The 17606-nt window shown below is 35.9% G+C and overlaps 1 protein-coding gene across 1 annotated transcript in view; it reads left to right on the forward strand.

The window, feature by feature from the left end:
- Positions 1-17606, forward strand: part of RASA1 (RAS p21 protein activator 1) — a 121858-nt gene that overhangs the window by 35392 nt on the left and 68860 nt on the right. Inside the window, exons 2-4 of the mRNA XM_069085069.1 lie at positions 4889-5041; positions 6117-6256; positions 13929-13995. Of these exons, the coding sequence (XP_068941170.1) occupies positions 4889-5041; positions 6117-6256; positions 13929-13995 (360 nt within the window). The remainder of the gene's footprint in view (positions 1-4888; positions 5042-6116; positions 6257-13928; positions 13996-17606) is intronic.

Here is a 17606-nt window from a genome sequence, read left to right on the forward strand (position 1 = left end):
ATCCTCTTTAATATTAGTGCCTTCCCTCTGAAACTACACCTGAATTATCCTGTATGTATCTTATTTGGACTTGGTTGTTTGCAAGGATGCCTCTTCATATTCAAATTCCTAGCTCTTATCAAAATTACTGACACTTAGGTGTTAAATAAAAAATACCTAATTTAAGATGTAGAAACATTTGTACAATCATCATGTTGTATATTGACTTGTCTTTTCTACATTTGTCATTCCTGATAATATTTCTCTTTATGCCGTTGTTTTTATATCCTTTTCATTTCCCTATTATAGCCTTCCCTTCCTATTTTCTTCCCTTAGGAAACCAACCCTTACAACAAAGAAAAAGGAAGATGTATTTTCTCACCTATTCCCAAACCTAGCATCCAGGTTTCTTTTATTTACACTGTTGTAATTGTTATGTGTATTTTTCCTAGTTCTGTTTCTTTCATGTGTCAGTTCTTATGTCCCTATACTTCTTTGAAGTCTTTATTTTTATATCCTTTCTTACAGCAGAGTAATATTCCATTATGTCTTTGTTTTCCAGTTTGTCTAGCCATTTTTGTTTTTATATACACCCATTCACATCTGTATTCATACGCCTATATACCCTCCTATATAGACGTGTGTGTTTGTATACACATATTTATTCCCTTCAGCTATTTTCATACTGAGAAAAGTTTCAGTTACAATAATCATTTTTCCATGTAGGGATGTAAATAGTTCTATTTTCCTTCTCATACTTCTTGTATATGAATGTCAAATTTTCTATTCCACTCTGGTTTTTTCATCATGAATGTTTGAAAGTCCTTTATTCCACTGAATGACCATATTTTCCTCTGAAACATGATACTCAGTTTTGCTGGGTAGTTGATTCTTGGTTTTAATCCCAACTCCTTTTACCCTATGGAACATCATATTCCAAGCCCTTCGATCCCTCAGTGTAGAAGCTGCCAGATCCTGTGTTATCCTGATTGTGTTTCTACGATATTCAAATTGTTTCTTCCTGGCTGCTTGTAATATTCTCTCCTTGATCTGGGAATTTCAGAACCTGCCTATAATATTCCTACGGATTTTCTTTTTGGGATCTTTTTCAGGAGGTGATGGGTGGATTCTTTCAACCTTTCTTCTGCCCTCTGTTCTAAAACATTAAGGCAGTTTTCCTTGAGAATTTCTTGGAGGATGATTTCTAGGTTCTTTCTTTGATCATGGCTTTCAGGTACTCCAGTGATTTTTAAATTATCTTTCCTGGATCTATTTTCCAGGTCAGTGGTTTTCACAATGATATCTTTCACATTACCTTCTGTTCTTTCATTTTTTTGGATCTGTTGAACAGCGTCTTGATTTGTCATAAAGTCATTAGCTTCCATTTGCTCCAATCTAATTCTGAAGGAATTATTCTCTTCATTGAGCTTTTGAAATTCTTTTTCCATCTGGCAAATTTGACTTTTTAAGGCATTCTTCTCCTCATTGGCTTTTTGAGCCTCTTTTGCCATTTGAGTTAGTCTGTTTTTTAAGGTGTTATTTTCCTCAGTCAGGCTGTTGACTCTCTTTTCATAATTTTCTTGCACTGTTCTCAGTTCTCTTTCCAATTTTTCCTCCACTTCTCTTATTTGCTTCTTAAGGTCCTCTATGGCCTATAACCAGCTCTTTTTTTTCTTGGAAGCTGTAGGTGCAGGAGTTCTGACTTCACTGCCTTCCTCCTGTTCCATGCTTTGATCCTTTTTGTCACCTAAATAGGAATGTAAAGTCGGGGTGCCCTGTGTATTTTGCTTCCTTTGCCTGCTCATGTCACCACTCAGTAACTTGACCCCTGAGCTTTTTGCTACTTTAGGACTCTGCCGCCAGACAGGGGAGCTTTCGTCCCAAACGCTGGGGTTTTCTCAGCTGCCAAAGGTATTAGTTGGGTGCCCTCTCTGAAGCCTCCACACATGCTCTGGCAAGCTGGTCACACACCCCAGTGCCTCCACCCTAGACCACAATCCAGATTCAAGCAAATTAAAGCAAGAGCGATTACCCCTTAGACTGGTTGCTTGGTCCCCCTACAGTCTGCAGACCAGGACCTGAAGCTGCCATGTGAGGGTGGCTGCAGACAGCCACAGCTTCTCGCCCCAGGGGCAAATGCCGACGGTACTCCCAACTACTGGACCCCAAAGTCCACACTGCACTGACCTCTCACTTTGTGCTTAGCATCTGTGTGTTGATAATTCTAGAAATTGCCACAACTGCTGGTGATCTGAAGTCCCTCCAGCTGGTGGCTGGTCAGGCCACCCTGGGGCTAAAACCTCCAGCTGGCACAGGGCAGGGCTTGGCTCCCAGAGTATTATGCTGGCCAATTCCTACCTGGCTGTCCTCAGCGGGAAATTAGCTTCTCTGTGTCATTTTGTGGCTTCTGTAGATAGCTCCAAAGTTTGCTCTGTCCCCTTTTACATGAATTGGGGGAAGTGGAAGCTGGAGCCCCAAGGAAGTCCTGTTTCTACTCTGCCATCCTGACTCCCCCCCCCATCTTTGTTTTTAGTTATTACCATAAAAGAAGTATTATTTTTGACTCTCTTAAGTTATATTCTTGGCATAGAGATTTCTGTGTCAAAGGGTATTGATATTTCATTAACTTTTTAAATGAAGTTCCAAATTGCTTTCAAGAATAGTTCAATTAATTCATAGCTCCATGAGATATGTACTAGTCTTCTGTTGTTCACTCATTCAGTTGTGTCTTGACACTCCATGACTCATATGGCAAGGATATTGGAGTGGTTTGCCATTTCCTTCTCCAGTGAATTAAGGCAAACAGAGGTTTAAGTGATTTGTTCAGGGTCGCACAGCTGATGAGTGTCTGAGGCCGCATTTGAACTCGGGTCTTCTTGACTCTGGACCCAGAGTTCTTTCCATCGAGCCACCTACCGGCCTCAGTGTTCTTGTAATGCATTTATTATTGAGCCTTTCCATATTTTGTCAGCTTTGTCAATTTGCTGGTTACAGTGTGAAACCTCAGAGTTTTAATTTTATTTCTCATTATTATTTATTTGAAACAGTTGCTTATACAGTTAATAGTATGCAGTTTGGTTGAAAACTGATCATATCCTTTTGCTACTTAGTTTCAGAATGGCTTTTGGTTATATTTGTGTTTGTGTAATTCCTTATATGGTTGACCCATATCAGATATTTTATGTAAAGATTTTTCCCCCCAAATACAGTTTTCATCCTTAGCTACATTAATTTTCTTCATTTACCCACTTTTCAATTTTGTGTAATCCTGATATATTTTTCAGTCTTAGAATATATTTCTTGATTCTTAATAGCTTAGCTTAGAAGGATGTGTTGGAATGGAAAGTTATTTGGAATATTAGGAAAACCCCTATAAGCCTGAGAATCAGACCTTGAGTTCTAATTTGTGTTTTGTCTCTAGTTGTGTAACCTTGATTGAATTATTTAACTTAGGATCTACTTCCTTGTCCATAAAATAAAGAAGATAAACCATATGATCTTTTGAGGTCCTCCCCGCCCCCCCCACCAAGTTTTTCCTAGTTGCTTTCATGAAAGCATAACTTTAGCTGAAGACTGGAAGTGTAATTTAAACAAATTGTCTGGTGATGTATCACACAAGTCAAAAGTAGTTGCTGTTTAGTCTGGCCAAAGCTTCAGTCTTTTTGGCAATAATTGTATTTTTGGGAATGGACCATTTCTTCCACACCAATATATCCTGTTTTGGTTCCTATATCAGTAATGGCTCAGAGTATTAAGAAACAGTATGAATCTGGGGTATCTTAGAGATGCAGTGATACTTAGACATTGTTATCCATCCATTTATCTTCGGAGGACAAAGATTCTTAACCGTTTTTGTCATGAACCCCTTTGGCAGTCTGGTGAAGCCCACGGACCCCTTCTCAGTATATAACTTTTAAATTCATAAGATGAAATACATATTATTACAAATAAAACCAGTTATATCAAAGTATGGCTATTAAAATGTTAAAAAAAAAATTCATGAGCCCCAGGTTAAGAACACCTATAAATTAGCACAAGCATTGTAGCAAAAAGAATGACTATTTCCTCCCTGTGTAGCTTTTGTCAATTTTCCTTAATCCTAGGGTAACAGGGTCTTGACCTATATAATGGTATAAATTTGAGATTCTGTTTCTTTCATTAAAATTGATTTTTTTTTGTCTGTGTTTGTAAATCTTAAAACAGTTTACAAAGGTAATTGAATTTTAAAATTGTTCGTGGCCAATACTTTCCATAATAATTAGAGGTTGTCTGATAAATATTCTTTCTCATTTTTCAGTTCAACATAGACTGTCATTTTGGTAAATGCCTATTTTGAAGTAAGTTATTCTAGAGTTAGGGTGATTGGAAAGCTTGGTGATAATTTAGGTATGATACGATCAGAATCTGAATTATAGATTTATCTAAAGAACATATATTGGCCATGGATTATGTACTGATTTTGAGAGAACCCTTTGAGATGCTGTATGCAGTGGTAGAAACCCTGAGTATCTGAGGCTGAGGAATCTCTTGAATTTGAGAGCTTTGTCAGGGCTATGAGCCCAGTGTCTGTAAGTAACTCACCAGTTGCTTAAGAGAGATGAACCCTGCCCATGTTAGAAAAAGAGCAGATCATAGTTCCTCTGTGCTAGTCATTAGTTCTGTCAGCCTGTGAGTAGCCCTTGAAGTTCTATCCTGGATCAGATGAGGAAATCTAGCATTTTAAAAAGACAAAACAAAAATGATTTAGTTAGACTTTCATAATTTGTTCAGGGTCAAAATTAGTTACTGTAAAAGTTGAAAATGGGGATATTTAAAGCCTTTCATGCCCCCTCCCCAAACTAGCAATATTATCTTCACATTTGCCGTTTTTTAATAGTAGCATTTTCTTGGATTCTTTTATTTTTCCTAGATGGTATCATGGAAAACTTGATCGAACCATAGCAGAAGAACGCCTCCGGCAAGCAGGGAAACCTGGCAGTTACCTAATACGAGAGAGTGATCGGAGGCCAGGATCCTTTGTACTTTCATTCCTTAGCAAAACTAATGTTGTCAATCATTTTAGGTAAGTTTTTGCTGCTGTGTAAAAATACCATGGAGTTATTATTTCTGTTTAATACATAGAAATATTTTCATCTCACTTATGGGGATATAAACTGGGATGGTATTTAAATTATAAATTGCAGTTTCTGTGATTTAGTCACCAATATATTGAATATTCAGTTTATTTCTTCTGATTTAAAACACTGTTGAGTTCCTAGGCATTTATTGAGATTGTATGAAATAATTTGCTTTCACTAACAAATAAAGAAATGCAAAGAATCCTTGAGTTTTAAAGCTTGAGTTAGAGAAAGTTCATAAAGTTGTAGGTTAAAAAATAAAAAAGCAAAACTAACTAAAAAATAACTCTTCCAATAAAAAAAATTATGTTTACATTACTTACACACACACACACCCACATACCCTCTTGCTTATTCAGTTTATGTTTTTCTCAGAAGTCACACCAGTCAAGCAGGGAAGAAATTTTTCAATTATCAGAACCAAATACTATATTTGGTGCTCTTGGATAGGTGATTTAGCAGTTGTTAGGACAAAATTTGGGGGAAGAATAGCTTTATCTGAGGTACAGAACTTCCAATATTAGAATAGCATAGTTAAAATTATAAATTTTAAAGTTTAAGAATATGAATTTTTCCTCATTTAATATGTTTTAAATTTATTGTGGCCTTTACATTTGCATAAGTGTGTGTAAATGTTTCCAGGACCCATGTATTAGTGAAAAAAGAGAATGGCTTATATTGTGAATTCAGAATAAATGATGAGAAATGGGAAAGGAGCGGGAAGTTGTATTATTAAATATTTTCAAATATTTTAGTGAATTGTTTAATTCAGTTAGACTCTGGCATTCAACATATGTCATGCCATTTATTTAACAAAAGTTAATGCTTCCTAAAAGTTAGTATGCAATGAAAAGAATAGTCATTTTAACAGTAAATTTAATGAATTTTTGAGAACCATTTAAAATGAATTGTAAAAAATTTATTTTTGCCATTTATTTTTAAAAATTGTATTAAATAAATTTATATATTAACTTATCAATATCGTATACTATATTTGATTCTTTTTGGCTTTACAAACAGGATTATTGCTATGTGTGGAGATTATTACATTGGTGGAAGGAGATTTTCTTCATTATCAGATCTAATTGGTTATTACAGTCATGTGTCTTGTTTGCTTAAAGGAGAAAAATTACTTTATCCAGTTGCACCTCCCGAGGCAAGTAAAATCTTCAGAATACAGATTTTTAAAACTTGATTAATTGACATAAACATACTAGATTATGGGTTTCAGCTTCTGTTAAGTATTGTTTTTTTTTTTTAATGAAGAATATTGTAAAGTTCTTGCTGGTAACATTAGAGCAGCAAGGATTAAATGTGGATTTGTGCTTATGATCATTATTTTCTTTTAATTTATTTAGTATTTTATTTTTCCCCAGTTATGTGTAAAAGTCATTTTTAACATTTGTTTTTAGAACTTTGAGTTCCAAATTCTCTCCCTCCCCTCTTACCCCCCTCATAGAGAAGGCAAAAATTTGGATATGAGTTAAATATACACGTTTAGTCATACAGAACATATCCATAGTAGTCATATTGTGAAAGAAAATATATACAAAAAAACCCTCATGAAAAATAAAAAAAAGTAGGCTTCAATCAATATTTAGACTCCATCAGTTCTTTTTCTGGGGATGGATAGCCTTTTCCATCATAAGTCCTTCAGAGTTGTCTTGGATCATTGTATTGCTGAGAATAGAATGGCTAAGTCATTCACAGCTGATCATCTTACACTATTTCTGTTATTTCGTACCCAGTATAACACTTTGCATCAACCCATACACGTCTTTTCCAGGTTTTTCTGAGAGCATCTTGCTTATCATTTCTTATAATACAGTAGTATTCCATCATAATCACATACCACAACTTGTTCAACCATTGCTTGTTTTTCATCTCTTTTGGGATACAGGCCTGTTAGTGACATTACTAGGTCAAAGAGTATGCATGTTTTTATAGCCCTTTGGGCATTGTTTCAGATTGCTCTACGAAGTGGTTGAATCAATCAATTCACAGCTCCACCAGAAGTACATTAATGTCTCATTTTTCCTCCATCCCCTCCAACATTTGTCATTTACCTTTTCTGTCCTGTTAGCTAATCTAATAGATATGAGGTAGTACTTCAGAATTGTTTTAATTTGCATTTCTCCAATTAGTAGTAAGTTAGAGTATTTTTTTCATATGGCTATAAATAGCTTTGGTTATTTCATTTGAAAACTGATCATATCTTTTGATCATTTATCAGTTGGGGAATGACTCTTATTTTTATGAATTGAATAATTTCTCTGTATGTTTGAGAAATGAAGCCTTTATCAGAGAAACTTCAAAATTCACCCCCCCCATTCATTCTATTTTCTCTCTCTTTTCATCCTGTCCCTCCTCAAAAGTTTTGTTTCTGACAACCCCCTCTCCCAATCTATCCTCCTTTCTAACACCCTTCCTCCCTTGCTTCTCTTATCTCCTTCTCCTCCTGCTAAAGGGTAGATAGAGTACGATAGATTTCTATACCCAATTGAGTATTTGTTATTCCCTCTTTGAGCCCGTTCTGATGAGAGAAACATTCACTCACTCCCCCTCATGTCCCGCCTCTTCCCTTCCATGGTAAAAGCTTTTTCTTGGCTCTTTTTTTATGTGAGATAATTTACCCCATTCTACCTATCCCTTTCTCTTCTCCCAGTACATTCCTCTCTCACCCCTTAGTTTTAGTTTTTAGATATCATCCCTTCATATTCAACTCACCTCTGTGCCCTCTACTCCTTCTCTGCCCTAATAATGAGAAAGGTCTTTTGAGTGATAAACATCATCTTCTCTTTTAGGAATCTAAACAGTTCAACCTTATCAAGTCCTTTATGATTTCTCTTTCCTGTTTACCTTTTCATGCTTCTCTTGAGTCTTGTATTTTAAAGTCAAATTTTCTATTCAACTGATCTTTCTATGAAAAATGTATGAAAGTCTTTTATTTCATTGAATGTTTATTTTTTTCCCCTGAAGGATTATACTCACTTTTGCTGGGTAGGTGATTCTTGGTTTTAATCCTAGCTCCTTTGATCTTTGGAATATCATATTCCAAGTCCTCTAGTTACTTAATGTAGAAGCTGCTAAATAAATCTTGTGTTATTCTGGTTGTGTTTCCACATTACTTGAATTGTTTTTTTCTGACTGCTTGTAAAGCCAAGCATGAACAGCTTTCCAGAGGACTGATGCTGTGAACAGTTTTAAGATTCTGATTACACAGTATAGTGAACTCTTTATTTATTCAATAACAAATCAGAGCAAAACATTCACAGAAAATCAAAATACAGCATTCACAACAACTTATAACAGAAAATGGCCACATAGTTTTCACCACAGTGGTCATACAGTTTTGAACAAAGTATAATCATTTAGTCAGTCAATCACTTAGTAACTCAATCACTCAGTTATCCTTAAGGAGGCCTCCTTAAGGATCACAAAATACAATGTTAAAGTTCTCCACTCATGGGGCACACTAAGTTACAATATCAGTCACTCTTCAGCATTCCCTTTGACTTGAAAACTCTGGAATTTGGTTATAACATTCCTTGGAGTTTTCATTTTGGCATCTCTTTCAGCAGTTGATCAGTGATTTCTTTCGTTTTCTATTTTAATCTTTAGTTCTAGTATATTGGGGCAGTTTTCCTTGATTATTTCTTGAAAGATGAGGTCTAGGTTCTTTTTTTTTTTTTTTGAACATGGACTTTGGGTAGTCTGATAGTTTTCAAATTTATCTTCCCTGGATCTAATTTCCAAGTCAGCTGTTTTTCCAATGAGATATTTCAGATTGTCATCTGTTTTTTCATTCTTTTGGTTTTATTTTATAATTTCTTGATTTCTCATAAAGTCATTAACTTCCATTTTCTCCATTCTAATTTTTAAGGATTTATTTTCTTTAGTGAGCTTTTGTGCTTCCTTTTCCATTTGTTCAAATCAGCTTTTTGAGGCATTTTCTCCTTAATGGCTTTTGGACCTCTTGTACCATTTAGCCTAGGCTGTTTTTTAAGGTTTTATTTTATTCGGTATTTTTTATTATTTCCATTTCTCTTCCCAGTTTTTCCTGTACCTCTCTTACTTGATTTTAAAATCTTTTCTGAGCTCTTCTATGACCTGAGACCAATTCATATTTTTCTTGGAGGCTTTGGATGTAGGGAGTTTTGACTTTGTTGTCTTCTTCTTGGTGTTTTTTGAGCTTCCTTGTCTTCATCATAATAGCTTTTTTTTTTTTTTATAAGCAATTGGGGTTAAGTAACTTTCTCAAGGTTACATGGCCAGTTATTTCTGGGTGTGGTGCTAAGTATCTGAGCCTGGATTCGATCCCAGGTCATCCCGACTCTGGGGCTGGTGCTCTTACTCACTGCGCCACCTGGCCACCCCATAATAACTTTTTATAGTCAGAATATTTTCAGTTGTTTTCCCATTTTTTCCAGCCTGTTAGTTGACTTTTTTAGTCTTATAAAGTATTGCACTGCTTTCAGTATGGAGGGTATACTGTCCCAAGCTTCAGGAGTTTTGTGCAACTGTTTTCAGAGGTTCTTCTAGGGACCTGTAAGTTTTCAGTTCTTCCAAGGTGTATGATCTTAAGAGAGGTATTTACTCCTCCCCTGGCCTGTGCTCTGTTCTCTGAGCTACCACAAGCACTCTTTTCTGCCTTGGAAATGTGAGGAAGGATCTTGGCTCCCCTGTGGCTCAAAGCTCTGCTATGCCAGTGCTTTTCGCCCTGGGGCTGCCACTCAGGACTGGGAGCTGTATCTGAGTATGGGCAAACAGTAGAGTCCTGCCTCAGTGCTAGCAAAAAGATCTCTGTAATCTCCTTCTGACCAGTTGTTCAGTTTCCTTACCATCTCTGTGTTGAGAGCTCTGGAAGCAGCCACTGCTGATTCAGTCACTCCCAAAGCCTGCTCCTGGTTTCCTGAGGCTGGGACTGTGCTATCATGGCCTGTACTGGCCTGCTCCACTCTCACCTAGGTGCACAGACCTTTCCTTCTGACTTTCTAAAGTTGTTTTTGGCATATGTGGCCTGAGAGGTCTGGAAATACCACTCCTGCCAATGACTCAGTCGCTCCAGGCCTGCTCTTGGTTTCTTGGGGTCTGGTCTACGCTAGTGTGTCCTGTGTTGGACTGCCCTCATCCCTTACCTTGGTGCAACAGACCTTTCCTTATGACCTTTTAAATTATCTTGGGCTGGAAAATTGTTTCATTTCATCTTTTTGTAGGTGGTTCTGCTCTAGGATTTGTTTAGAATCATTTTTTAAAGGTATTTGGAGAGATTTGGGGGAGAGCTCAAGTGAGTCAAAGTCCCTCCCTTTATTCCATCATCTTGGCTCTGCTTCTGCTTATGATCATTATTGTTTATAATGATAAACATGAGAAACTTTGGGACCCTGTAAGTACCCATGAATTATTAAGAAATAATTTATATTCTGTGTACTTCTGGAATTAATTATATTTTAACAATTTGAGATTTTTTTTTTTTTACTTATTAATATATCATTTAGACTTCAATTGTAAAGTCATAGAATTTGAATTGAAAAGACCATTTTAGCAATCATCTGTCTAGCCTTATTTTACCACTAAAGACAGACATGTAGGCTTAGAAAGGTGGAATTATTTGTCCAGGATGACATAGTAAATTTTGGTGTTGGAACTTGAATTACAGATTCCCAGTCCAGAACTCATTCTGTTAAACCACATTACCTATACCAAAAAAGGAGTTTGTGTGTACAGAAAAGGGATGTAAAACCTAGTAAAATTTCTTGATAAACTAATTAAAGAACTAAATAGGCATCTTATAAACTTAAGTAAAACACTAAATAGGTAAAAATCACTAAGTAGGTAAAATTACAGTTAGCTTTTCCATTTATCTGGGACCTATCATCTTTAAGGAGAGGGACAGGGGTTACAGTATTTATTTGATGATCTCTGGTTATTTCCAGCTCCCAAATTCTAATTCTTAGTTTTCTTGTCTTAGTTCCTCAGCTATTTCAAGAATACTTAATTGTTTTATGTTGCTTTCCTTAGTCCCCTGCTCTTCCCCCATCCCTGCCCCTCTTGAAGCCCTCCTTTTTTTTAGAGAACACAATTTTTGAAATACTTTAACATACTTCGAAGGATCTTTGATACTTTCAGTGTGAGTATCTTCTATGTTCCTTTATTTATTGAAGGAAGGTTTGTAGAGGTCTTCCTCTTTGTTTTATTAGCATTTTGAAGGTACTAACTCTTCTTCATCTGTTGGTTTTTATTCTTGGTGCATAAATGTTCTACTTAATTTTCTGATGTTCTTATAGATGTTAAGTAAGTTCTTGTAAGGCACTTCTTTCTTATAAGACATTGTTGGCATTGTACATGATACAGCCTACCAGTACTAGCCACACATCTTTGCCTTTGAGTAATCTGCAGTTTTAATTATTCTGTTACTATGTTTAACAGCCCAGCCATGCTATCTTACCAGAAATCATGGGAGTTAAAAACTGGCCTTTGCATAAGTGAGCAATTTGGAAGCACTGTATATAACTATTACCTCTTCTTCCTATTCAGTCCTAGACTCATTTTATTGTCTCTCTGGAATTCTTGTACAACATGTGTGCATTGGTGGACCAATTTTGAAAGCTGCCTGCTCAAATGCATTTCATAATTTGGATAATATTTTTTCTGTGTCTTTTTATTTATTTATTTTACTATGAATGGTTAGATCTTTTTCACAGAACTGGGTTTATTTCACTAAGGGTGCTTTGCAGGGCTTTTAGGCTTTTTATACAATTAGTATAATGTTAACCTGAAAGCTTTTGAAGAACTTCACTGAGCATCAGTAGGAAATACTGTATTGCTTAGACTCGTATTACTTGTGACACTGGTGAATACTTTTGGGAATCATCTTTCCTGTTAGTATTCAATAGATTCCTGAGTATTAGTATATTGTTATAATTATAGTATCATAAATTTAGATTTGGAAAGATCTTAGAGGTAATCTACTTGAAACCTTCTATTTTACAAATGAGAAACCTGGGGGTCAAGGAAGTTAAGTGGCTTATCCACAGTAACAAAGCTAATAATGTAGCAGTTGTTGTTAAGTCATTTTTCAATCTTGTTTGACTCCTTGTGACCCCATTTGAGGTTTTCTTGGCAAAGAATACTCTTCTCAGGCCTGGTGCTTTTTGTATTGTGCCACCTAGCTTCCCAATATATAGCAGTACCAGCAGTATTTAAACCCAGGTTCCTATCTCCAGAGCCAGTATTTGTCATTATATCACAGTGTATCCCAACCATACTGTATCCCAGTATCTTCTGATTTTGATGCATGTGTGAGATACTGTGTCTGAAGAAAGCTTTCTGGGTATAATTTTTTCAAATACTTTTTTTAACAGTCATATTATTGACTAAGAAGTATATTTTTTATAACTTACCTGTTCCCTTATGTTTTCCAAGGAAGCTCTTGATTTTCACAAACATTTTTGTAGAGATGAAGAGGACATGTAGGCTGGTAGTTGATGATGTTTGCGTTAACATCATCTTGTTCTTTTCCATTAGATTATATTGTTTCTTGAGAATACAAATTAATTTCAGTGTGTGTTTATATCCTTTTCTCCTAGTAATGCAGTTTGGTACATAGGCTTGTTGATTGTTTAGGGAATCTTTCTTTCTTGGAGCTGTCTTGAAAAATTCATCTGAGTTTCTTTAAAATTGAGTACCTGTAGCATTAATTTCTTCTCTTTGTGCTTGATCAGGTTCAGATGTTCTTTCCAATTCTAGCTTTTAAAGTTCTTTGTTCACTTTTAGTAGCCTATTGATGAGTTTGTTTTCTGAGGTCCAGAAGCTTAAGCAGAGATCTACCTAAATTGTCACTAGGTTAGCTGCTGGGATGAGTTTTTTGGACAGAGTAGCTCTAGATGTACCATTTACATAATGAGGAAACACAGTTGACATCAGTGGAAGAAATAACTGTTCTGATAAATATACAGATCATTGAAGAATTAAAGTATGAATCATCCTACTTTTTCATATAGTATCAGTTCTAGGTATTGACACTATTTTGGATCATTAAAGAGTTTGTTTCACTGTATCTGAAAGAGGAGAAGACACCAAAGATTTTGGGGAAAAATATTGGACCTCATTAATACTCTAAAAAAGAGATTATTATTAATAATAATATTTTCTTCCTAGAGGATTTTTATAAGAATAATCTACTTGTACATCAGGGGCATTCTTCATGAAGCAATGAGAAAGGAACTGCAGATTTTTGAAAGAAATATTTTATAACATATCACAACTTTTTAGCCACAAAGTGATGAAATGCTATAGAGAAGACATATAAAATAATTGGTCCAGTAGAACAAAAGAACACCATGAAGGTTCTCCCACAAGGAGTCTCCTATGCATTTGTCAAAAACAGGATGTCCTTGTAAGAGAGCATATCCAATATAATACTGTTTTAACCATCTTAACGAAGACATAGTACAAAGACATAATACACATTCTTGTCAAAGACATTTATCCTTGGTCATCCCTCACTCTTGCTATGTGGCAGGTCATTTTTTTTCCAGATTATAACATTTTTCTTATGGTATCTTCTACACCTCCTGCATAATTCCTCATTTGTAATGTGTGTCAGCCTACTCATGTCCACCATGAACAGCCTTTACATTGCCCTTTGGGTGATCCCTGACTTTATTTCTTTGAAGATACAAAATTAAAGTACTCAATAATTTGTGCAATACTGTAAAGGTAATTGTAATGGGATTTGATTCTTTTTGTGTGTGTGTGTGAACGTGGCACTTTAGTTTGAGAAAACAATTATCCATTTAAGAAAATTCCTTTTTTTACCATTTCAGCCAGTGGAAGACAGAAGGCGTGTACGAGCAATCCTCCCATATACAAAAGTACCAGACACAGATGAAATCAGGTATCTTTTTCATGTATGATCTCATAGCTATACTTACTGTGGTGAGCATTGTTTTGAAATCTGGAGGATATAGGACTTTTAGGCTTAGGCTAGAAAGATTCTAAGGCTCTGGTGATAGATCTAGATTAGAAACCAGTGTAGACTACCTCAGCATGAGCCCATGCTCCTTAATTCCTGTTTTGGCTGACATATATTCATTGTGAGAAGAACTGAGATAGTAAAAGGAAAGAGATGGTCTGACTTTAGTTTTATTTTGTTCTGTCACAACCAGAGGGCAGTGGTTCTTGTTATTCACCTTATTTCGTATAGATCCGTGTATCCAGACGGCTAGAACTAGCCCTGCATCCAGATATTTCCTTCATGTTGTTAAGTTAATTTAAGATATTGTATTAGTCATTTTAAATATACTTTACAAGAGGCAGGGTGGCATAATGAATAGAAAGCCATTCTCAAATTTAAGAAAACTCTGGGCAACTCATTTTAGGACTCTTTAAGTTGCAGCAGAGTTGCTGATCTGCCTTGGTGGAGGGATTTTCCTCACCTAGGAGTTCCTGTGCAAGTGATACCACAGATCTCTTCCCTGTGCTTATGAATAGTCTCCTGCATTTGAAGAAATCCAGAATAGAACATGTATTAAAACAGTGAAGACTGCTTTTTGATCGAGGCCTTCTTTACCATCAGATTGCCTTGGCCTTCAATTTCTTTCAGTCTATCAATATTTTATTTCCTTTATTGATAAAATCATAGTTATGCAGGTAACTCTTGAGATCATAGATCTATCCCTGGAAGGGACCTCAGGCTTTAACCTCATTTTACAGATGAGTAAACTAAGACTGAGGAAGGCTAAGTCCCAGTAATGGCCATAAAAGCTAGACATCATCAAGAGTACTAAAAATATTCTGCCTTTGTAGAATCCCAGAATCATGGAATTGGACAGTTGGAAGGGAGCTCAGTGCCCACATAGTCCAACCTATAAATGAAAGGTGTCCCCACTATATGACATACTCAACAAGCTGTCATTTAGCCCAGAAGTGTCAAAATACATGACCTACAACACTTCAAGTTCAGTACAAACCAAATTAAAATGTAATTGAGAAATTTTTTTTTTAGCAAAAACAAATAAAAATACAATAAAATACAGATAATTTAAAAAACTAAGTCAATATGCAACCCACAGGGATCCTTATGTGTGGATTAATGTCTCTAATTTCTATTTGAGTTTGACACCATTGATCCAACCTCTTTTTGAAAACCTCCAAGGAGGCACTTCTCAAAAACAAGCAAAAAAACAAACTGGTTCACCTGTGCTTATAAAATCTTATTAATAACAAGCCAGTAGAGCAGGTTGTTGCACTATATGAGGACAAACATTAGGATATTTTAGTTTGGAGTGATTAAGGCTAAAAGGGAATGTTATTGAAATCTATAAAACCATGAAGAGTATGAAAAGATAAAAATTACTGGCATAACTCCTAGCCAAATTCTGTCATGGTAGAACTAGTTGGTATTCTTTGAAATGCAAGTAGATGAGGAGAAATTCAAGGAATTTATTGGTTTATACGTAACTAACAAAAAGTTAATTAACTCTTAAGAGATTATTTGGCCTTAGGTTTTAAAAATGGTAAGAATTTAGAGAACGTTTGGCCCAACCTCCTCCCTCATTTTAGAGTTGAAGAAACTGAGGCCTAGAGAGTTTGGAATAACTGTTCCAGGTTGCACAGTTAGTAAATCAATAGGCTGGTATTCAAACCAATATCCACAGACTTCAAATTCAGCATTGTGGTGCCGGCTGAGAATATAAGTTACTTTGAAAAGTTTTTGATACATTTCGTTATTGAAGTTTCTTTTAAGGGAAAATAGAATATTTGGAGTGAATTCCCAACTTCTGAAGATGTTAGAAAGATCAAATGTGTCCTTTTGTAACATGTTGCTTTGGTGCTACTATCAAGATAGAAAGTATTATGGTTAGATGGACCATGGAATCTTATCTCTCTGTTGTAGTTCATGTTTTTAATTAGAAAATATTTAATGGGGGCAGCTTGGTGGTGCAGTGAATAGAACACCGGCCTTGGAGTCAGGAGGACCTGAGTTCAAATGTGGCCTCAGACACTTAACACTTATTAGCCATGTGACTTTGGGTGCCTTCCACCTCCAAAAAAAAAAAAAGAGAAAAAATATTCAATGTATTCAACCTGTTAAAGCAATAGTGCTTACTTAAAATAACTAACATTAACCTTTTAAAATGTTGTGTTAAGGCTTTTTTATATTTTTGTCATTTTCTAGTAATAGCTAGCCAGTAGAAAATCCCCTTTAAAAATAATTTTATTGATTTTTTTTTAAAACAACTTTTATTTTCAAATAGATTCTCTTTCCCCCACCCAGAAAGCCATCCCTTGAAGCAAAGGGAAGAAAAAAAGGAGTTAGCAAACTAAACCAAGTCTGACAATATATGTACCATTCTACACCCATGTTCCCTAACTTTTGCCAAAAAAGGAAAGGACGTTCATTTTTTCAGGAGTAAGCTTGGTCATCATAATTATTACACAGTACTCAAGAGTTTTTTCTTTGTTGCTTTTTCTATTTATATTGTAGTTATTGTATATATTGTTTTTCAGGTTCTATTTGTATCGTTTCACATCAGTTTACTTGTCTTCTCTTGCAATTCTGTATTGCTCATATTTGTAATTTCTTGTGGCACTGTAATATTATGTGCAATAATTTGGATACTCATTCTCTAATCATTAGGCATCTACTTTATTTCCAAGAACCCTCTTGTAGCTGACAAGCAAAATAGAATGACATCAATCGTATTTGAAAGCATGCAAGTGTGTGCACATGTGCGTGCTCTCATACACATATACCATGTAGCAGCAAGCACCCCAGCGTCCCCAGGGTGGCTGCCAACACAGGTTCTTGGATCTGCTTTGATAAAGGAAAGCAACTCAAAATGGATTAACAAGCTTACTTTAATCAGTCAAACATATATCCTTTACCTAGTTCAGGGGAAAAAGGTCAGCACCCCAAACTTCAGAGTATACAGACAGAATTATCAAGACAGAGAAACAGATCAAGCAGACAGGTTTCCAAACTGTCCAACCATTACATCCATACCAAATCAACATCTGGGTTTTTCAAAGTCAGGAGGCTCTCAACAACGGCTTCCCAGAGTCTCATCTGATCAACACAGAACACTTCTCAAAGTGAGCCCCAAAGTAAAGCCTCACATCAGGGATTATATAGCCTTCTCCTGGGTCAGAGAATGTAACCACCCTCTTGACCCACTACCCAATCACATAGCATCAAGGTGTGGGCATTCCTGAAAACCAAGCCTCCTGCCACAGGCTCCATGTGACCACGTTCAGCCTATTAGGAGGCAGAGTATATTTTCAAATCTAGGAAGGCTCTCCAAGTCTCTTAAACCTATCCAAGGGCCTAGGGGCAGGGAAGATCTTTAAATTTGCATTTCCATTACACACCCTCACACCCACACACCCACCCATACATACAAAGGTGATAATGATACTAATGATATTTCTGTTAGTCTTGTGGCTATCTGAATTAAACAGTTCAGCAATATGCTTAAAAGTGCCAGCCACAAGCTGAATGCACGT

The sequence above is a fragment of the Petaurus breviceps genome, unplaced genomic scaffold (assembly GCF_028583685.1).
Source record: "Petaurus breviceps papuanus isolate PSGF00001 unplaced genomic scaffold, PetGlider_PUasm1.0 175, whole genome shotgun sequence".
In the NCBI taxonomy this organism is placed as follows: Eukaryota; Metazoa; Chordata; class Mammalia; order Diprotodontia; family Petauridae; genus Petaurus; species Petaurus breviceps.